This window comes from Benincasa hispida, chromosome 4, assembly GCF_009727055.1.
Source record: "Benincasa hispida cultivar B227 chromosome 4, ASM972705v1, whole genome shotgun sequence".
Lineage (NCBI taxonomy): Eukaryota > Viridiplantae > Streptophyta > Magnoliopsida > Cucurbitales > Cucurbitaceae > Benincasa > Benincasa hispida.
Window position 1 is genome coordinate 61,118,260 of NC_052352.1, and position 22,615 is coordinate 61,140,874.

At 38.0% G+C, this 22,615-nt stretch overlaps 2 protein-coding genes across 8 annotated transcripts; one reads left to right on the forward strand and one right to left on the reverse strand.

Moving 5' to 3' along the window:
- Positions 1-841: 841 nt before the first annotated feature.
- On the forward strand, positions 842-11,748 carry LOC120076522 (programmed cell death protein 2-like). 4 transcript variants are annotated; one of them, XM_039030375.1, is made up of 8 exons: positions 842-1,190; positions 1,709-1,813; positions 1,906-1,983; positions 2,120-2,217; positions 2,315-2,601; positions 3,924-4,155; positions 5,425-5,629; positions 11,364-11,748. In XM_039030375.1, the coding sequence occupies exons 2-8, from the start codon at positions 1,721-1,723 to the stop codon at positions 11,493-11,495; spliced, it is 1,125 nt and encodes a 374-aa protein (XP_038886303.1). In that variant the 5' UTR covers positions 842-1,190; positions 1,709-1,720; the 3' UTR covers positions 11,496-11,748. The 4 variants fall into 4 exon arrangements, with proteins under 4 accessions (XP_038886303.1, XP_038886305.1, XP_038886304.1 ...); XM_039030377.1 differs by having other exon boundaries at positions 842-1,149; XM_039030376.1 differs by having other exon boundaries at positions 842-1,149; positions 1,712-1,813.
- A 966-nt stretch (positions 11,749-12,714) lies between these two features.
- LOC120075359 (pheophytinase, chloroplastic) lies at positions 12,715-21,968 on the reverse strand. Of its 4 annotated transcripts, none has more exons than XM_039028671.1 (8): positions 21,813-21,964; positions 21,400-21,725; positions 16,502-16,833; positions 14,511-14,622; positions 14,313-14,406; positions 14,049-14,226; positions 13,278-13,347; positions 12,715-13,189 (listed from the first exon to the last, which is right to left on the reverse strand). In XM_039028671.1, exons 2-8 carry the CDS (start codon positions 21,586-21,588, stop codon positions 12,878-12,880), a joined length of 1,287 nt encoding a protein of 428 aa, XP_038884599.1. In that variant the 5' UTR covers positions 21,589-21,725; positions 21,813-21,964; the 3' UTR covers positions 12,715-12,877. The 4 variants fall into 4 exon arrangements, with proteins under 4 accessions (XP_038884599.1, XP_038884600.1, XP_038884602.1 ...); XM_039028672.1 differs by having other exon boundaries at positions 16,502-16,815; positions 21,813-21,960; XM_039028673.1 differs by having other exon boundaries at positions 12,964-13,128; positions 21,813-21,968.
- Positions 21,969-22,615: the final 647 nt, after the last annotated feature.

Consider the following 22,615-nt stretch of genomic DNA (forward strand, 5'->3'; position numbering starts at 1 on the left):
ATTATGAAAATATAAGATTTTTAGGAGATTTAGAACAAAAAATGGAGTGATTTTGTTGTTGTTGTTGTTGTTGTAAGTTTTCAAAAGAGAAGAGGTTCGATAGAAAGCAAAACTTTTGGAGAAGAAGATAGACAGTTTTTCGAAGAAGGTAGAGAGCAATGAAAAAGGCAGAAGTAACTTGTAGGTCTTTCAAAGAAGGTAGAGAAGTTGTGACTTGAGAAATGATAAGTGAGAATGGGAGAGCGGCTTAAAAACTTGTAGCTCGAGTTTCGAAAACTCGACCCACGGGAATTAATTTGGTCAACAGCTCGGGCGATGGGATGCATGCCAATGAGACGAATTGCTGCGCATGCACAACAACAACTTTAATTAGGTCGAGGGTTGAACCCTCGACATGTCTTTCAAGTAGGTCGAGGGTTGAACCCTCGACTTCCTCTTCAATTTTTTTTTTGGTCGAGGGTTGACCCTCGACATAATATTTTATACTTTTCCCAACCTCAAAATCTCCAAAACAATTACAAATCTTTAAATACTTTCAAAACAACCATATTTCACTAGATACTTTTCATAACCACAATATTTAAAAAAAATATCCATGAATTATCCATCATAGCTCATATCAAATTCTCAATTTACATATGGTTGAACTAAAAAAATATCATTTACAACATTATTTAAATGGTTGTAGAGATGACTATAACAACGTAAATGTCGTACTTTTTTTTTTATAAATAATATCGGTACATTCATTTTTATACCTTCCCTCCCCTCCCTTATAATAATCAGAATTAAAATATTTTAAAAAACAAATAAAAATAATTTACCCATCAAATTTTGATCGGATAATTTGGTAGGATGGACTCATTTTAACTATTTTTCTTCCTTTTTTTCCCCTCTAAACCGTAACCCCTACTTCACTGACAACCTCCCTCCAGTTGCCAGCCAGTGCACCTGCTCCGCCGTACGCCGTTCCTGATCGACGCTGTCTCAGCCACGTTGCATTATCAGCTGCCGCAGTCTCATCATTCCGACAAAATCGCTGCCACTCCCTCCCTCTCACATTCTCTCACCTCTCCGAGCACTCGGAATTATTTATCTTTTTTGTTTTTCTCAGAAACACAGTGGTTCAACCCCTAACCTGCTCCGTTGGTGAGATAGCACCGCCGCCATTCATTTTTAAGATCCCCAAGGTTTTGATTTTTTTTTTTTTTTTTTTTTTTTAAAAAAAATTTTGTTTCGTTGTTTTTTCTGTGCATCTCCGAGGATTTTGGTTGATTTATTCTTCAACCAACGTTCAAGTAGTCCAAACGAAAACATGAAACTAAGGGAAAAAACAAATACAGATTGAATTAAGAGGGATGGACAAAGCAATTGGTTGGCTATAAAAAAGAATCGAAAAGCTGTATTTGAAAAAGATTGAGTTATCAGTTGACAAAAAACAGCAAACTACAATGGAGAAACAAATTGAACAGAGTTTGAGTTTGATTGAATGACGTTGATTTTGCTTGAGTATATAAGAAACTGTCGAGCCAGATGAAGTTAAAAAAATCTTGCATATGCTATATCTCTGATCTCAAGCATTTAAAAGTTAAATTCTGACTAGTGCATTTGCCTTTTGTTCTTCTCTTACAATGAAAAACGAGAGTATATATTTTAGATGAGTTACAGTATTTAAAGTATTCAAAAAATTGCATTCCTGATTGTTTAGCAGAGGGTGGTGATGGGTGGAGTCATTCTAGGCTTGCCAGGTCCTTGGGCGGATGATAATCTTGAACTTTCTGATCATTATACTACAAAAGTTGGTGGGCTTCCTGTAAGTTGCTGGTTAGATGATATCCTCAAGCATGAATACATTTTTCTTTTTAATGGTAGTTGCAAGGTACATTTGATTATTGCTTTAAACAGGACTTGCCTTTTCAAAATGTCAACCCCACTTTGCTAGACTGTTCTCAGTGTGGAAGTAAATTATGTCTTGTTTTACAGGTGATTTTATTTTATGTTTTTAAAATTTGCAACTTTTCCTCATCATACACTTCCTCTTTCTTCATATTTTACTTTCTTCCATTCTGTTTGAAAATTTTTAATTAGTTATATTTAAGGTAGTTGTGTTTTCTTGAAGCTTTATGCTCCAGTTTCAATAGAAGGAACAAAGATAGATGAACGCCTCCTCCTAGTTTTTGGTTGTCTAACTCCAGAATGTGGGAGCAGTTCCCTTGGGTCAGTATTAATTTTTCCCCTATCTCTTTGGCTGATGGAACGTCAGTTATTATTGCTCTAATGGTGAACTTTGGATTTCCTCGCTTGGAGTGTGCAGTTGGCGAGTTCTTCGTGTTCAAAAATCATGTGACCAGGAGTTCTCCAAAGCTTCTCAAGAAATTTTCCCATTGACAACATCAACTTCAGCTCCAAAAACCAACTGGTGGGAGCAAGTGGATGAGGAAAGCGAAGAAGAAATGGATTTGGAAGAGCTACAAAGGGCATTTTCAGAGGTTGCAACTAAAGTTTCTCATGCCAAGGGAACTCCTAGTAAATCCAACTCTAAGACTGTCACAAAGAGCTCAACTTTGAGCCCAACAAGAGTTGTTGATGTGAAAACACCAGGTGTGGCATCTGGACAATAAGAAAACTCTGTACAAACTTCATTGCTTTAGTTTCTTTTTGTTGGTTTTACAACTAATATTGTTGCAGAGCATAAACTTGACCAAGGCTAGTGTAGTCCAATTGGATTATCTTTTGGTTTGATTTCATGCCTTGGTACTTCTTAGCTGCGTGCTTCCAATTTTTATTTTTATTTTTTTTTAGAATGAACTGCTGTCATTGATAAAAAAATGAAGCAATACAAGGACATACTAAAAACCAAGCCCACAAAATCCTCCTAGAGAAAGAGTTTTCAGCTACGTAAAATGTTACCTAGGGAATAATTATAAAAAGTCTTTGAAATTGAAGTCCAAAGGGAGACATGGAAGCTCACCAAGGACAAAACTTCACTAGGATCCCTATCCACAGTCCACACCTCTAAACACTCAGTTGTTCCTCTCCCCCAAAGATCCCACAATAGGGCACACACTCCCGCACACCACAAAAAAGCCCTTTCTCTAAGAAAGATGTGCACTATCCTATTCTTTTTTTATTATTATTTTTATTTTTATAGGAAACAAGAAATATCAGTAACTAGTGATTTTAAGGTACTAGAAAGGGATAAGAGATCTCTTATAAGGCTAAGGAAGTTACAGAGCCTGAAAATAAAAAAGAAAGAACCTAAAGACATTCAGCATAGATTTCAGGGAAACCCTCAACTCGCTGGAACTTGCAGCAGTGCCTTATACAGACTAGCATGGGAGGTCCATTTGGAAATTCAAGTTTCCCTTCCCCAATTATGAAGACGTTTTATAAAGTCCCAAGTGTTAATATCCTCCTTCCAGATGTCAGCAATGCTTCGTGTTTCAAGTTAGCTGGAGAGGAAAGGAACCAGTTTTGCTAAGAAAAACCAGATACCCAGGAGCTCTCCCACCCTGACTTCAAGAAAGTCCAATTCTTGCCTGTAAAAAAACCAAGGGGACTCTTGGAGATGAATGATTTTTTTTGGACTCAACAAAAAGAATCATTCCACGTACATACACACACACACACACATTTTTTTTCTGAGTACACTATGCTAAAGCTGGTTTCTGCAGTAGAGGTTTGATCCATTTAGAGCGAAACAGCATTTGGTCCTTATTTCCGTTCCTAACCTCCAAAACAAACAGGTTTGAGTGTAGTTCGCCAATTAATAAGACAGGTGGTTCTTGCATTAGCGACATAACCCACTCAAATAAAGTATCTGAAAATCTGCACTGTTGTTCACTTTTTACTTCACTATTTATTTGTTTAAGTTTTGGATTTAGAAACACTTTTAATGCTATAATACATCTATTTGTTTACAGTGGTACCATGCTTTTATATCTATACTGAAGATGAACCATCATCGAAGGATATCTCTATCTGTTCCAATTATGCATCACTCTCTATAAAGGAGAATCAAAGTGATGCGGAGGATTCAATACAAGAAGAAAAGTGGTCAGAAGAAGGTTATGAATATGACAAGGCTCTGACTGCTGATAGAACTTACCTGAAGTTCAAGAAGAAATTGGATGCATATCCAGAACAATGTTTCAGGTATTGTATTGCGCTAATCTACAAAATTTTAACGTGTAGTTATCTGCTTATCATCTTATTATTTATATTTCTGTTTACCGTGGATTGACCTGGTGGGTAGAAGTTGTCATGTTTTTGATATTAGGGCTTCAAATCTCTTTTTATCTAGGATATTAAATAGCTCACAGATCTTCTGAGATCAACTACAAATAGTTTATGCTGGGCTCATTCATCTTAGATTTTTTTAACCAAAGTTTCATTGAGGGAAAAAAAATGAAAGAATATACAGAAATAAAAAAATCTGAGCTCACTAAAGGTAGCCCACTAACAAAAGAAACTCCAATGAAAAACAATATGGCCGAAAGAATAGTAACAAACAAACCTTCATCACCTTTGGCATTCTGCCAGTCGAGCCTTAGAATCCTTCCTTGGACATGTGCCTTAGCGTGTTCTGGTGTGTCAGCCAGATCCACACTTTTTCCATACAACATTCGTGTCTGCGTGTGTGCAAACATCTGCTTTTGCCCTTCCTCAATCCACCTTATGTTTTATTGAAATGTGATGACCAATTATCATTTCTTTTCCGTGGTCATTTGTTTTTCTTGGAACTCTTTTTCTAGAAAACAAATGCTCTTAAGGGAAGTTCTAACTTCAAAAAATTTAGATTATGTTCATTTGCTCAGTTGTTCTTTTTTGGTTAAATTACATATCCTGTCAACTTAGTCCTTGATTTTTTTTTAAGATAAATGTTTATTTTTACTCACTAATTGATGAATCCCAAGTGTGGCACTTTGTATCTTGAAATGGTAAGGTTTATAGTTGAGCAGTTAGGATGGATTAGGAGTGAAGAGGCAAGTGATTGGGTTGGGTCAAGCTTTGATACCTTTCAGGCAAATTCCATTACTTGTTTCTGAATTCTCATATGCACAATCAATCTCTCAAATTTCTCTAACTGCATCATTTCATTCCAAATTGTAGGAAATGGGTGTCATGTTTACATTTCATTAACGAATCTTAAGAGTAGGGAATAAAACTTTTTGATGTTACAAATGTAGTAGAGACAATATAACTATATGGACAACAGTCGCAACACATCTATTTTAACCCAAGTTTTAAGCCAAACTATTTGAAACTCTTTTACAAGTGTTGTGCCTACCTCACATACTAAAAGTGCTGAGAGGACAAGTTTTGGTGTACGGTTTTGCCCATTAATTATTAACATCATTCAGTTGATCAACTATCAATATTTATAAAACTGTTTTCTTTTAACATTTTGTTCTCTATCTTCAGGTACTCGTTTGGCGGGAAGCCGATTTTGGCAAGAGCAGAGGATGGAGAAGCTGGAAAGTGCAAGGCATGTGGTGGATCAAGGCAGTTTGAAATGCAGCTAATGCCTCCACTGCTATATTTTCTTCAGGAAGCAGCTGATGAAAGTCAAAAACAGTTGCTGGAGACCTGGAACTGGATGACGCTTTTGGTACATACTTGTTCTAAAGTGAGTTATCTTTTCCCTTTTGCTAGTCTAAAGTAGGTTGATTTGGCCTTTGTCTGAAAAAAAAGTGTTCTGAAGCATTTAGAAAGTCATTCTAAATAGGCCAGTAAATCTTAGCCCCCTTTTATACGACTTTGGAGATGGTAGAGGAGTAATACTAATATCTTCGTTTAGTGATGCTGATGCATTTATCCTCATTCACACACAACACATTGATGCTTAAAAGTAAGAGTGAACACTAAAACAGACCAAATCAAGATATTGTCAAAACCGAACAAAAAAATTTGGGTTTTACTGAAGCATCAGTTCGGTTCTGTTTAAAATTATAAGGAAACTGAAATTTTCAGTTCAGTTTGGTTTTAGATTTGAAAATTGAATCCAAACCAAATATTTGCGGTTTGGTTCGGACCGAACAGACGATTCGGGTTCTTTTTCTTTTATTTTTTTGAACATTTTTGGTTTGGCTACCAAACAAAACCAAACCAAACCATAACACCTACTTAAAAGGAAAACTTGCTTACTCTTAGGCATATTTTTGATCAACACATCTAATATATGTGATAGTTTGCTCTTACTAATTTTGGTAGCTGAGTAGATAAGACACCAATTAATAATAGGTCATTGGTTTGAACTCTCCCCCTTTCACATGTTTATTTTGTGGAGGTGATGGTTTAGATTATTTATTCACATGTTATTTTTGGTTATTTATTATTTACTAATTTGTTGTTCTAGTTGTGTACTTGTGTATCACGGCCATTACCGTACAGTTATGTGATAGGCCCTTTATAATTAGGAAATATGAAAGGAAAAACAATAGGAAGAATAAGAGGAGGGCACAAATGTAAATGAGGAAATAGAAGGGAATAAAATTAGTTAGAAGAGGAGAATGGTGTGGGGACCACATGGGAAGAGTTTGTTACCAAATTTAGTATAAAGCAAGGGGAGGGGAGTGAGGTAAGGGGAGAAGATTTTGATCAGTAAATAGCTTGAGAGCTTGTGTAAGGAGAAAGTCTCGGCTTCCTAGGCCAATTTCGAGCCAAAATAGTAAATATATAACCGAGTTCTATCAATTTGGTATCAGAGCCGTTCCTTCTTGGGAGGGGTATGGTGAAGAAGATGGAAGCAAGAATGACAGCAGTAGAAGAATACCTGACCTTACTACAAGTAGGGATGGAAAACCAGATGGACCAAAGGTTCGTGGAGATGCAGCAGGTCACCGAAAACATCATGGCTGCCAAGATAGAAGCACTGGGAGAGACGCTCGAGCAGAAGATGTTGCGGGCACTGGAGGTTTGGTCAAAGAAAACGGAAGCCCCCGGAGACGGGGAGTTGAGCTCGTCCGAGTGGACTGTGACGGATAAGGGAAAACAGTCGACGATGGAAGATGGCAGGGAGAGGAGAGAAGTGCCACTATTCGATATGAGATTGAGGAAATTAGAGATCCCCATCTTCAAGGGAGAGGTAGGAGAAGATCCGTTGGGGTGGTTTCATCGGGTCGAGAGGTATTTCATGGTAAACCGACTATCGGAGAAGGACAAAATCGAGGTTGCAATATTGTGTTTAGAAGGGAATGCACTGGAATGGCACCAATGGGAAGAAGAAAGGATGCCGATGGACACATGGGCTAAGTTCAAAGAGCAGCTGCTGTTGCGATTCTTACCGGTTAAGGAGGAAGATCGTCGAGCTTTGTTCCTCACACTGAAGCAAGAAGGCAGCGTTCGAGCGTACCGGTGGCGATTCGCGCAACTCTCTGGGCCGTTGAAGGATCTTTCGGATGAAACATTGGAGAGTAAATTTGTTAGCGGGCTTAAGAAGGATATACAAATTGAAATGTGGATGTTCAAGCTTATGGGGCTTAAGGAAAAAATGAGGATGGCCCAGATCATCGAAGACACGAAGGAGGCCTGAAGAAAGAAATGGGGAGGGGGCGGCCCAAGCCCATCGAAACCAACCGGGACCGGGGCAGCAGCAGGCCTACCCCGAATGATTAAAGTTTGGGAATTATCCCGTAATTCTTTAGCTGGAATCGACTTACCCCGAACGATTAAAGTTAAGGGAGCAATCGGGGACAGAGACGTGATTGTTCTCATAGACAGTGGGGCATCCCATAATTTCATTGATAAGGAGCTGGTAGTGGTCCTTGAACTGCCGCAAACACCCACGACAAGCTACGACATAATGTTGGGGACAGGAAGCTCTGTCCGGACGACTGGCATTTGTAAAGGTGTAGTTCTGAACCTCCCAAATCTTTCTATTATTAATGACTTCTTTCCCTTACCTCTGGGCAGTGCCGATGTGGTTTTGGGGGTCTAAAGGTTGATGACGTTGGGGCGGGTAGAATGTGACTGGAGCATGTTTGAGATGGATTTTCAGATCAGAGACTGGAGACTGCATTTAAAAGGAGACCGAAGCCTGATGAGAGCACAAATATCCCTTAAGTCTATGTTGAAACTCGTCAGAGGAGAGGGACAAGGAATTTTGCTCGAGCTGAATTCACTTCTGACCAAAACAGAGGAGCGCCAAACAGCGGAGGGGAATCATCCTGAGATCTGGGAGGTTTTGCAGAAGTTTCAGTCAGTGGGAGGACTTCCCCCAGCGCGGCGCCACGATCACCATATTGAGCTGAAACCCGAAGCAAACCCTGTGAATGTCCGATCATACCGATACCCCCAATTCCAGAAAGATGAAATCGAGAGGCTGGTGGAGGAGATGCTCATCGTCGGAGTTATTCAGCCCAGCACAAGTCCATTCTCCAGTCCAGTGTTACTAGTGAAAAAGGACGGCAGCTAGCGCTTTTGTGTGGATTATAGGTTTTTAAACCAAGTGACGGTACCAGATAACTTCCCCATTCCGGTGGTAGATGAGCTTCTTGATGAGTTAGCTGGAGCACGAATCTTCTCCAAGATCGATCTGAAGTCAGGTTACCACCAAATCCGGATGGCACCCTCAGATGTCCACAAAACAGCATTTCGAACCCACGAAGGCCACTACGAATTTTTGGTTATCCCATTCGGATTGAGGAACGCCCCATCGACATTCCAATCGGTAATTAACGATCTCTTACGACCTTATTTATGTAAATTTGTGCTGGTTTTCTTTGATGATATCCTAATCTATAGCTCCTCAATCTATGATCATGTCCAACACTTGTCTCTTGTGTTGCAAGCATTGGAAGACAACCAATTGGTGGCCAACCTCAAAAAGTGCACATTTGCAGCCAGCCAAATTGATTACCTGGGACACATGATCTCAGCTGAAGGTGTAGCGGCCGATCCATCAAAGATTGAAGCTATGATGCACTGCCCCACCCTTACCTTTGTAAAACAGCTAAGGGGATTCCTTGGGCTAGCCGGATACTACCACAAATTCGTAGCAAACTACGACACCATTGCATTTCCATTGACCCAATAGCTCAAGAAGGAGAAATTCCGATGGAATGAAGAAGCTCAGACGACCTTCGAAGCTCTGAAGCACAGAATGGCACAACTCCCTGTCTTAAAACTCCCCAACTTCAACCGAGTGTTTGTGGTGGAGACGGACGCATCAGAGATAGGAGTAGGAGTTGGAGCAGTACTGATGCAAGAGGGACAGCCAATAGCATACTTCAGCCGAGCACTTCCACCAACACATCGCCTCAAAGCCGCATATGAACGGGAATTGATCGCTATAGTCATGGCTGTCCAAAAATGGAGACCTTACCTTTTGGGCCGAAAATTCACCGTGCGCACCGACCAAACGAGCCTCAAGTTCTTGTTGGAACAGCGGATCATCACTGGAGAATATCAGAAATGGGTAGCCAAATTGATCGAGTATGATTTCGACATAGAGTACAAGAAAGGTTTGGAGAATTCAGTCGTTGATGCATTATCCCGACTACCTTCCGCAATGGAACTGACCATGTTAAGTATGATTGACTTGCTTAATCCAGTCGTGTTTAGTAGCCAAGTTGAGCAAGACCCGGAGTTGCAAGGTATTCGAGAGAGCATACGGACAGGACAACCTTACCCACAAGGGTACTCACTCAAGGGGGAACTTTTGTTGTACAAACAACGGATCGTACTACCACCTCAATCCCCAACAATTCCACTACTACTCCAAGAATTCCACAGCAGCCCGATCGGAGGTCACAACGGAGTGGTTAAAATGTACCAACGGCTCAAGAAGGAATTCTTCTGGAGAGGTATGAAGGCACGGGTAAGAGCTTTTGTGGGAGATTGTTCGGTTTGTCAGCAAGCCAAGTACCTGTCTTTAGCGCCGACAGGGTTACTACATTCGTTGCCAATACCAGAACTTATTTGGAATGATATCAGTATGGATTTCATAGATGGGTTGCCAAAATCCGAGGGACATCATTCTATCTTGGTGGTGGTAGACCGTTTGTCCAAGTATGCACACTTCATCGCCCTCCGCCACCCATATACCGCGGCCACAGTAGCAGGGGTGTTCCTTCGAGAGATCGTGCGACTACATGGAGTTCCCCGGAGCATAGTATCAGACAGAGACAAAATCTTCACTAGCCTATTCTGGGAAGAACTATTCAAGCTAATGGGCACTCGGTTGAAAAGGAGCACATCATACCATCCACAAACGGATGGGCAAACCAACGTGGTCAATTGCGGACTAGAAGCTTACCTCCGTTGTTTTGCCATGGGAACACCCTCACATTGGTCTAAATGGTTGGCATGGGCTGAGTATAACTACAACACATCATACCACACAGCAATCAAAAGATCACCCTATGAAGTGGTCTACGGCCGACCGGTACCCCCATTAGTCTGTTATGAGTCCAGAAACGCAGTGGTGGGGGAAGTGGATGTGCTATTGAAAGATAGGGATGAAATGCTCAAGCAACTCAAGAGTACACTAGAAGCAACTCAACAACGAATGAAGGCATTAGCGGATTCTAAACGACGAGAGGTAGAATTTGAGGTCTCGGATTGGGTGTATGTCAAGCTTAAACCATACCGTCAAAGCTCCCTACTAATTCATAAACATCCAAAGCTGGCTCGCACGCTTCATCGGTCCTTTCCAAATCACCCCCACGCCCCCCCCCCCCCCCCCCCCAATGTGAGCATACACCTAGTACTTCACGTTTCGCAACTAAGGAAAGCCGTAGGTACTTTGATGCCTAGAATCTCTACACCACCAGCATGGCAAGCAGAAGAACAAATCAAGCCTCATCCAGTGGCCGTCTTGGGGATTAGGAAGATTGGCACCACTATATTATCACCTACTGATTTTGAGGTATTTATTCAATGGGAAGGACTGCCAACCGAAGATGCAACATGGGAAAACGGAATACAAATCGCTGAACAATTTCCAGATTTTCACCTCGAGGACAAGGTGGTATTTTGGGGGAGGGTAATGATAGACCCCCTATAATTAGGAAATATGAAAGGAAAAACAATAGGAAGAATAAGAGGGGGCACAAATGTAAATGAGGAAATAGAAGGGAATAAAATTAGTTAGAAGAGGAGAATGGTGTGGGGACCACACGGGAAGAGTTTGTTACCAAATTTAGTATAAAGTAAGGGGAGGGGAGTGAGGTAAGGGGAGAAGATTTTGATCAATAAATAGCTTGAGGCTTGTGTAAGGAGGAAGTCTCGGCTTCCTAGGTCAATTTCGAGCCAAAATAGAAAATATATAATCGAGTTCTATTATTATGTTACCATATGATTTTCTGATATTGTTTCATTATTTAAACTACATTCTCGTTCATGTTTATGTGTTTTCTTAGAGCTGTTCACAATCTTGTGAGAAGTCAGATGATGGGAACTGGATCATTACAGAGGAATCCATATTTGTGCAATTCGAGAAGCCTTTCAATGGCCCTCCAGAAGTAGTTGGCTTCTTCTCCCCCACAACATGAGCTCGATTTCAGGACCGAGACATGGGGTGAAAAGTTCACATCAAATTTTATCTGCCTGTATATCTCAAGGGAAAATTTTGTGGGGTTTGTAATTTAATGTAGTATTAGTTCTTATATTGAACGTTAATTTGGTTGAATGATTGATTTGATCGTGTTCATAGTGAGAATCTTATAATGCCATAATGCATGCTTCACAAATATGATGTTTCAAACTGTTTATCAAGTGAAGAATTATATTATTTGGAGCGGCAAATATGCTTGGTACATTTTTTTTAGAGTTATTTTGAAAGTGTTATAAACAATTGTCATTCAAAATCATTCTAGAAAACGTTTTAATCACTCAATTATTTAAATGTTAAATATTTTATACTTTTAAATACAATTTTTATATCATCAAAATTGGATGTGGATAATCTTTTTTAGAAGAAATTGGTTTTGGATAGTTAAAAGCATGTTTTAGGATGATTTTAATCATATCTAAATATGTTCGGTGCATATATTCTTTTAGAAGTTTTTAAATCACATTTTTAATTGTTATAATTTTTATCACCTTAAAAATGATTCTCAATCAATGTAATTGTTAAACTCAAGAAAAAGTGTTAAAACTCGAGGAAAAAAGAAGAAGAAACAATTATTATTAAGAGAAATTTTGTCAAATAGACTCAATTTTAAAGGTATATTTTAAAAAATTGTCTCAAATAACTTCTATTTTTATTTGTGGGTTTTCATCTCTTTTTCCCCCTAAATTTGAACTTATCAAATTACCCTAAAATTAGTTATTATTATTTTTTTATTAGTAAATTGAAATATTTGAATTTTCGAAATTAGCAGGTTTTAGAAAGGAATGTATTTGTTGTTTTTGTTTTTGTTTTTGTTTTTTTACTTTTATTTTTAATTTCGAATGGAAAATTGGAACTTTACTTCCCTTCATAAATTTCGGTTGATAAAGGTGGAAAATCAAATGCAGTATACCGCATTTATTGAATTTGTTTTCTCCATGTTTCATATTCTTTCAAGAATGATTTTTTCACCCTTTTTCATATTTTTCAAGATCATAATATAATTTGTGCTACCCATTACAATTTTCCTTTTCTAAAAGCTACCCTTAAAATTTTGTCATTTGTATTAGCCTATTTTCTAGAATGTGGTACAAAACTGAAAATACGTTATCACTGGCAATTAATTGTGCTAAGAATTTCGAGTTTTCCCTGTACAACAATTAAACAATCAAACTATTTATGACGACACTTTTTAATGATAAACTATCAAATTGTTACAAGACATGCAAGGATTTGGCCCTCACTGAAGCCTTCCAGAGGGGGAATAACTATACAATACAAACAAATATACATAAATATTGTTGATGCATATAAATTTGCTTGTTACAAAGCAGGAAGCTGAGCCAGCCATGGAAGAAGTTTTTCATGCACTGATTCAGGTCTATCATCATGAGGACAATGTCCTACTCCTTTCAACACAAAAAGACTTACATTTGGAACTTCCTTACTTAACTTCGAGAAGTACTTCCCAACAGGTCCATCAAGTGGAGTGAATGGATCTTCATCTCCCCACAAAATCAGAACAGGCACGGAAATTTTCGGCATTAGTTGAACCGGGCTTGGCCCTGGTGGCCCTGTAACGATTGAAACGAAAGCGTCAAGCGCACCTTCGTCGTTGGCTGGTTCCACAATTATCTATATTTATCAATTCAAATATGGTTATGGTTAGAACATCGTTAATCTGAGGAAGAAGAGAGGTGAGCTGGGAAGAAGGAGCTCATACGTCTATCAGATCTTCATCCACACTTTCCTTGTTTCCATATACGGACAACAAAATGTTCCTCAAGCTATCTCTACATAGAAATATTACACTTTTTATAATTTTAACTAAGAGTGCAACAAAAAACTGAAAAACCCAACCACAATTCAAACAAATCCAATGGTTTGGTTTTTTAGTATAAAATTAGACATATTGATTTGTATTTGGAGAAAACAAAAAAATATTGGTTCGGATTGGTTTTTTATTTGAAAAACCAATCTAAACTGAATCAAACCCATGGTATATCATAAAACAACCTCTAACATTAGGTATCTTTTAGTATTATAATTATGACGGTGCATATATATATTTGTTGTTTAGAAAAAATACCAATTATTTTGACACTTGTATGTTTCTTTTTTAAAATATAGTGCCAAGAAAAAAAAACCAAAAATATCAAATTCCAATCTATAAAAAAAAGAAATAGACCCCATTTTAACTTCAAATTAGGAAAAAAACCAATTCAAAATAAAAGTGGGAAATAAAAATAAGAATTTGGAAGAAAAAAACATAAAACACCAAAAACCGAAAACCAAACCGATAATAAACTGAACCAAATAAAAACCAATCCACTAGTTTTGTTCTTTATTGGACATTGCTTTGGATCCATTCTTGGTAAAACCATTAGTTTGATTTGATTTCTTTCTTGGTTGGCTACAAAACCAACAAAATTGAATCAACTATCGCTCCTAATTTTAACTCCATTTAGATTTACCCACATGAAAACAAAAATACCTCTTCTTCACACGTTCAAACAGCGCTGAAGCAATTACTCGTTGGTTCAGTAAGAAATCGAACAGCCAAAGCAATGGTAATAACAGTTTGATCCTCCAATCGTCGACAATTGCTTTATTGTTCATACCACCAGCACAGTTTAAGAGAACAAGTCCTCGAACTAGATTTCTACTGGAATCTGGTTTTTGGTTAAACATAAGAACACTTTGAAAAATCAAGAGTGCTTTCTAAAGATTTATTCCTAAAAATGTTGGCTTGACGCACCTGAAGCAGCGATCACGCAAGCAAGGCTTCCCACCGAGTTACCCACTAGCACAGTTGGCTTCTTAATGACTTGATCCACGAAATCTAATATCAACTGTCACCATTGAGAAAGAAGTCACATTAACGATTTCCCATTGATCGATAATGAAAGGTCTTTGTAAAATCAAATACAAAATTGAAGCTTCCATCTGAACATACATCTGCCCATGTTTCCATGGTATATGCAAAGCCGGCAGGCTTATTGGAAGCACCAAAGCCAAGAAGGTCGATGGCATAGACAGTTGAATATTGAGACAATGTGCTAATATTCCTGAAGAAATCTCCAAATAAAATATCAGGTCTCGCTGACATGCATGACATGAACAAATCTCTGAATAAAGGCATGTTGACTGTTTGATGTATGATCCAGTCGATCGCTGGAATTTCTGTGAATAAATTGGTTTAATGACAGTCCACAACACCCACGAATGGCTTGTACTAAAATTGCCAGAACTTACTGGATTATGGATTATGGAGAGAGTAAGAAAAAAAACCCTAGGAAAGAAGATAACTCGAGAAATTATTTTTCTAAAAAATGCAAGAATGTACGAAATAAATAAATCACAATGAAATATGGGGCCAAGCATACGTCCCATTCAGGAACAGGATGAGGTAGCAGTACTTTTTACTAGTGTGTAAATTAATGGTTTACCATGTCTAATAACTAAGGTTGACATTTCATAACCATTTGGTTTTTAAAATTTATGGTTGATTTTTCCCAATTTTTTACTCATGATTTTCATATTTTTTATAAACATTTGAATTTTAACCAATTAAAAAAAAGTTTGAAAACTACTTTATTTTTCAAAATTTCACTTTCATTTTGAAAACATTCCTAAAATGTATGACAATAAATCTTAGAAACTGATAGATGGAAGTGGGGTTTATAGGCTTATTGAGCCTAAAATACTCGATATGGTTATTCAAGTCTTACTTCGGTTCAACAATCCAAGTATTAGTAAGTTAGAAAAAGGGAAAATACCAGCAGAAGAATCAACATAGTAACACACAAAGGGTATAGTGGTTGGCTATTCAGGCCTCGACAAGTCATTTACAAGTAGAATTGCAAGCTCAATCGCTCTACTTCCTTCTCTCCTCCCTGCCCTTTTCCCTCCCTCTGCAACAAGCACTCTCTCCTCTGGCATGGCCATTTTTTAATTTGTTGCATGCCTTCCATAAATGAGTTTAGTAGCTAATCGAATACATTAAAGATATTATCGTTAGTTTGGAGTTTGTTGTTACTTTGATATTAACTACCAAAAAACCGTCAGAAGGAAGCTATTTTGTGTAAGCACTTCAGATATACTATTGATTATTCTTTTTTATCTTAACTTTTATCATTAAAAAATGAAAAATGAAAAAAAAAAAAGAAAAAGAAAACCTTTGTTCCTCGTCCAAAAATAAACAAGGAAAAAAAAAGGAAAACAGTTATAAACTTTGGATATTTGGTAGAACCCAAGAAATGACAAATCAAAAGAACGAGCAGACCAAAGGATGGTGCATGAACTGCCTGCTAGATAAAACAAAATGTGAAGAAGATACAAATTTGCAATTTTTATTCAAAAGTAAATTGCAACATTTTGTGGCATCATTAGTAAAATAGTATCTGAGAATGTTAAGTTGGATCGTTGAAAGGCAATGTCATTAGCAATATTGACCAAACATTTTTTTTTTTGATAGAGAACCGAACTTCTATTGAAAAAGAATTGAATATGTAAGGGCATCCAGCAAAAACAAGCCTGCAAAAAAGAAAAGATCCTACTAATGGAAGGGACTCCAGTCAAGTACAATTTTTTTTTTTTTTTTCATAAGAAGCTTGACTCCAACAAGACCTAACCAACAGTTAACAACACCAAATATCTCCACAAAATATTCGAAGAAAGGTAGAGAAAGAAGCACAAAGGTCACAAAGGTCACCGTTAAAAGATAAGCCCCACTACCAAAATGCCCCATGTTAGACTTCTTTAACTGCAGTGAGTTCAGAAATGCACCAAGGAATTCAGACATGCATCAAGTTAAATCAGGTGACACTACTTGAAGAACAAGAAGCAGCGACTTTTTTAATCCTTTTAAAGTTAAGCTTTAGATATGTGAGAAAGCTATAACCTTTAATTTTAAAATGTCAATAAAGTGAAAAGAAGGATATGGACCTTCGCCAATGGGGAATAGAAGCTCCAAATCCATGAACTAAAAGGACGACAGGAGGACTTGAACTTGATTGTGGTTGCTCTCGAGAAGGTTGATAGTGAGAAACAAAATAGTTTATGGAGTATTGGTTCCATTGCCACTTGTTGGATCTCTCCCGTATTTCTTGCACCTCAAGAGCAGGTCCAATGCACACAGATGCTGAGGACGTTGCAGTAATCACAGCTGCTTTTGTAGATGGATTTTTGCTGAGACCAACAAACCGTCCTGCCCAGTTCCTGTGTCTGATAAAACAGTTCCGATTTCCCTGAATTATTTTCTGCAAATTCACATGCAGCTGCAATCAAATGAAGCCTGAATGTGGTCCCGTTACTCTTATCCCCATTTTTACCAATAAATTTCCCTACTGCTCGCTACTTGTTAGTTTATTTGTTCATTTGTTGTTACCATTTAAAGGGCAATGGATGTTAGGTTAGGAGAGTCTTGATATGAGTTATTGATAAAATAAACTTATTTAGAACAGGTAAACATTTTTTACCCAATCCTTCAAAAGGAAAAAAATTGAAACTCTGTTGTCATCAATAAGTAAAATGACCTTTCACCCTCAAAAGTTGAAAAAAAGAAACAGGCTTCTCGCAATCTCAAAGAAAAATCCTAAATCATCTTGATTGAAAAAGAAGAGAAATAGGACTTCTCTGATCTCATTGACAATAAAATTTACATTTTAATCCTCTTCTCCAACTCTTATCGCCATCATGTTGGATTTCCTTGTACTCCATCTCTCTTACATCTCTCCCAATTAATTTATGCTAGAAATCCACGATGAGCTTGCAAGATGAAAAACCATTGCTGAATTGAAACTTAAAAAATTGAAATTATTGAAGAAGCCAGAGTTTGCATTAGAGATTTTGATGTTCAGTCGACTCTGAAGTATAGGATTTTTCATTGAAGGCTTTTTCATTGAGGATTTCTCTATATATATATAGGATTTTTTTGTTGAAGGGATCATGCGTAGCTGAACATAAAGTAATGGCTTTTGTGCAACGTCGAAAAGGTCCTAATGTAGTGGGATCGTTTGGATTGTTACGCTGGCAAAAGCTTCCTGCTCTCAAGCCAAACCGTGCTTCTAGCTCTAACGGGACCCAGAAGAGGCATTTTTGGACGAATCCTGCAGTACGAGCCTCATACAAAGCTGCGCCCCTTTAATATGATGAGAAAAAGAGGGGCAAAGCTGCAGGCGTCAAATGTGATGTTGTACCTGGTCGTTTAAATCAGATCTCCATTTTGGTACAACGAGGAGTTTACTATGGTCAGTGCCGTGAGATTTGTGGAGCTAATCATGCCTTTACAGATTTGGTCAGGAGGAAGAAACTTATAATATCGTAGCTGCTCATGGATATTTTGGCTGATTGATCTTTCAATATGCTGCCTTCCTCTGGTTCACCTCATCTATATGGAAGAAACCTTGTCAAAAGTCTTTTCCATTGTCAAGATCCTTGTAACAGAGGTATCCCCCTATTGCATGGAGCAATATAGTATCTATTTAAATGCGTTCGGATGCCTCCTTCTCATAATTCGAATGTATATAACCTAGCCCTCTTATAACTCCATCCCTAGATAGTCAATTACATTGATCCTCCCTGTAAACCTATCTAGCCCAACAATTGAGCAGCGCTGAGGTTGAGGGTTCAAGTCCCTCCTTTTGCTCAAGGCTTCGTCGTTTAGTGGTAATGAGTAGAGTGCATTAGGGTTGGTAAGGGGGCCGGGGCGGGGCGGGGGAGGGTTCCCCATCCCCATCCCTGCCCCCATCCCCNAGGGTTTGCGAGAGTGGGAGAGAAGGGGAATTTCTAGTTTACAGATTTTATTCAGCAGCGATTACGAACAAACTAAAGCTTCAAACAATGATCCAACCGTTCAAAATGAAACTCTATATGTCTCGAACAGACTGACCAAATTTGAGCACAATCCAACAGTTGAAACTCTGGCAATCAACAATTTTGTGGAAGCTGTCGCTGAAAAACCGAATTGCTTTCTCCCCAATTTTTTACCTTTTTTCACTCTCATTTAATTTCGAAAAATTTTCAATTCTTTTATTTTTTTTCCAAATTTTGAAAATATTTTATCACAATATCTCCAAAATCTCCAAAGATTCTATTAAATTTAGAAATTATTAACTTTTCAAATTATCTTAATTTAGTTTCAAAAACCAAAATTAAAGGGCATAAGATCCATCATTTTAATACAAATTAAATCCTTCCAAATATTTAAATCAATTCAAACCACATGAAATTAATTATCTGTTTTATTTATTTATTTATTTTTAAGTTGGCCCTAAAATCTAAAATCAAAGAGAAGCAAAATTCAATATTTCCAAGATAATCAGTTCGAATATCTAATCAATTAAATTCAATTTAATCAATAAAATTTTTTCAATTATTTCAATTTAACCCCAATTTTCCAAATGAAAGAGAAATTTAAACTCAATAATTTTAGATAATTAACTTAAATTTTCCTGAAATTCGGGATGTTACATTTAGTTCCTGACAAATGTTGCCACAGGGAGAGATTAGGGTTGGCAACGGGGCCGGGGCGGGGCGGGGGAGGGTACCCCGTCCCCAACCCTGCCCCCATCCCCACCATTTCACCCTAAAGAGGTCCTCGGTTTGACCCCATCCCCTGTCAAACCGGGGATTCCCCGCTCCGATTGGGTGGGTCCCGCGGGGAATTTTGCCAACTCTAGAGTGCATAAGTCAGCAGTAGTGCCTGCATTTTGTTTGGCACCGCTTGCCACATCATCACGACTTTGGCCACAAAGCCCTATCAAAAGAGGAGAAAAAGGGGTTTAGAGTCGCCTACATGCGCATCTAGTGATGTGGCTTGGAAACAAAATACCTTGACCATCTTCCGAAGAAAAAAAGAAGCTCGCCCCTATCTCTAAAAAGGCGTAAGCACTTCACTTGATAGGGGATGAGATTCATTCACTTGTATTACTATTAACACTACAAAAAGCTCTGGTCTTAACGCCCTTACTACTGTTGTGCAGCCTTTCCTCGGGTTCGTAGAGAATAGAATCCGAGACAAGAAGCTGACAGAGAAGCAAAGTTCTTGAGGGGTGAGCCCTATGACTAAAGATACACGAGCTCCTCTACACCCATTTCCGTATGGGTGTCCTTTTCCAATTTGACCTGGGATTTGTATGATTTTGACCGAGATGAATTTTCTAAGTTTGGCCAGAAATTCACCAAGTTGGATTCAATCTAGAGTGTTTTGGAAAACTCTCTTGAGCACTCAGGCTCCAAACTTCAACTAGGAACTCTCTAATGTGTGCATAGGTGCCTACTTTTTGCAAATTAAGCTTCATGTGCAAATTGGTCCTCATGATGGCCTACTTTGTGACTCCACCTTTGTTCAAGATTTCACACATGGTTAAATTCTACAATTTAAAGATTGTCTGAGAGATTGGATAGATTGGCATAAAATTTTTTGTGAATATATCAACCCCTACCCTAAATGTTTAAACAAATAACATCTTGCTAGTGCTAGCGATAGTTTGTTGTGTCATTATGTAAACCCAAATTACCTCTTGTAGTTCCTTTGTCCATATGCCTTTGGCTCTCTATGAAGCATCTTCTGAAGATTATTTGGTTTTAGAGTTGGGTGGGTTCATTTGCATCTTAGAAATTCTTTGAGAAGTTGGCTATGTGGTTCACCTTTTAGAGTGCATTTTAGAGACAAGGATCTTCTTGCATTTTACCTTTTCAGGGAGTTATTAGTTAAGAGTTCAAAAGTCGGTGTTGTCAAGTCTCATAATGCATTTATAAGTTGGGTGGGAGCTCATATGCATCTTAGAGAGCTTTTAGGATCTGAATGGGGTACCTCAACTCTGAGGGCCTATTTGTTTTTCTGGAATGTGATAGAGTTTGGAATGGAATGGAATGTAATAAAAAACCCATGTTTGGATTGAGCGTTTTGTATCCGATTTGTAATACCAAACTCATTCCATTCCCACAGTTTTCAACCCAACCCTCTTTCCCACCGTTTTCACATTTCACGATCCCATTTCCATTCTGCCCTCGATATATTACGCATTCCAACACTCTGATTCCCAGTAATCTTGATTATATTTCAGCCTCCCAACAACCCCTTAGAGCATATTCTGGAGTCAAATGGTGGTCGTCTTGTGCATCTTAGAGTGTGTTTTAGGAGTTGGCTTTTACATCTTAAGGTATAGTTACATTAAAGTACATTTAGTTCCTTTGGAGATATCTGATAAAATCGGAATGATAAGGAGAAGACTAGAGTGACCCCTTCATTAAATTTGTGTGTCAAGTAAGGATCCTTATGCATCTTAAAGTGTGTTGAGAAGTGTGAGGCATGTTTCTTTTAAATCTGAAAATGCAATTAGAAGTCGGTTGGGAGCTCTTTTTGTCTTCAGACGTGGTAAGGAGTGTGAGTGTTTTTTTTTTGCATTATTTGCATGGATAAAAATTTTATAATTATCTCGAATAGATAGATTAAACGTGATGTAACTTCTAATTCTATGATCATAGGAGTTTATCATTCGAAGACAGACTCAAATATATTAGCAAATATTATGACGAAGTGTCTACCAAAGGTTTCTGAGTTTGCTACCAGGTAAAAGTCCTCTTTAACCCTTGGTTGAAGGTGATGATGAAATGTAGCTCTTCTCTTGTACTACTTTTTCTTTTATATTATATCCCGTTGTTTAATGCCATGCCTCACTCAGCTCCCATAAGCTAAACCGTTCTGCGTATCACTCTCTCTAAATAATCTAACCCTAATTCCTTCGACTATTCGATAACAGACAACGCACATCGCAAAAAAATTCAAAGCACAGGCAAAAAAGTTAATTCAAGAAAGAAGTGATGAACAGTGAACTCACCCGAGCACGTCGAACTGATTCCGGCGGGGGAGATAAGGTATCTAGGACTCCGAAACTTGACTGAGAGAGAGGCCTGCGAAGTACGAGGGAGGTGGAGGCGGAGCTTGAAGGGGCGTGAGAAGCATCACTGGAGCCAAGCTGTGAGAGAAAGGAAGAAGCGGAGACGGATCCCAGCGGTGCAGCAAACATTGGAGCGTTGAGAGTTGAGAATCGGCGTAGAATGGAGTGGATGAGGGAGGACTAAGACGAGCGTAGTAGCAGCAACCATTCAGAGCTCCCAAATGCGATCCTGCAGATTCAGTGGGACCGAGTCGGTTTCTGCTTGACTGGAAAACATACACGTATGACCTACGGAAATTAGTTAGGATAATGACAAATTACTTTACGTTGATGTAATATTCGAATGAACTTACCCAATATAAACTCGAGCACTTGGAATAACTGTCTTGCTCTCCATCTCCAACTCTATCTTCTTTTCCTCACTCACAAATCACTTTTCTCTCTCCTTCTCTCTTCTTTTCTTCACTCACAGATCACTTTCCTCTCTTCACAATTAGAGCTGTCATCGTGGTTTTTCGTCGAAGTTGATCGTGCGAAAGAAGAAGAAGGAAAGAGACAAAAAAAAAAAAAAAAAAATAGTTTCACCAAAGTTGTTAGGCGGAGAAGAAGAAGAAAAGAAGAAAACAAAAAATCACTCGTCGGAGAAGAGGAAAAGAAAAGCAAAGAATTCGAAAGAATGACAAATGATCTAATTGAAAAAAAGGATGGAAATGCCCTTTTCATGGATAGCCGAAGTGCATTTATTGCTATTTACTAGACAAGATTTTTCTATATTTTACAAGCATAGTGATGGAGAGAATTTGACAAAATATATATTAAATAGTGCGTTGGAAAGAGAATCATTTCTTATATATTATTAATTAGTTGATTTTTTTTTCATTTGTAATTAATGTGATTTTATTTTCCATTTGTATGTATGAAGCATTTTTTTTTTTGTCCTTTAGAAGGAATCATGGTTATATTTTAAATATATCTTAGAACATTGTGTTAGATGTTTTCAATATCCCAATTTATAAACCATAAATTGACTCAATGTTAAACATAAATCATAGTTTATATTATAAATTTCATTTATATCACATTATATATTATATATTCCGTTGAAGTAATCACAAATCTCAATAAATCAAAATGTAGCAATAACTTCCTAACAAAA

Bases quoted from the DNA above. Each gene is read 5' to 3' on its own strand.
- LOC120076522 (XM_039030375.1), top strand. From the start codon at position 1,721: ATGGGTGGAGTCATTCTAGGCTTGCCAGGTCCTTGGGCGGATGATAAT. The intron at 1,814-1,905 runs GTAAGTTGCTGG...TGCTTTAAACAG, and splicing joins CAAAAGTTGGTGGGCTTCCT to GACTTGCCTTTTCAAAATGT. The intron at 5,630-11,363 runs GTGAGTTATCTT...GTGTTTTCTTAG, and splicing joins TGGTACATACTTGTTCTAAA to AGCTGTTCACAATCTTGTGA.
- LOC120075359 (XM_039028671.1), bottom strand. From the start codon at position 21,588: ATGTTTGCTGCACCGCTGGGATCCGTCTCCGCTTCTTCCTTTCTCTCA. The intron at 14,623-16,501 runs GTCCATATCCTT...AGATTTCTTCAG, and splicing joins TCTATTCCCCATTGGCGAAG to GAATATTAGCACATTGTCTC. The intron at 14,227-14,312 runs GTGCGTCAAGCC...ACCAAAAACCAG, and splicing joins TTGCGTGATCGCTGCTTCAG to ATTCCAGTAGAAATCTAGTT.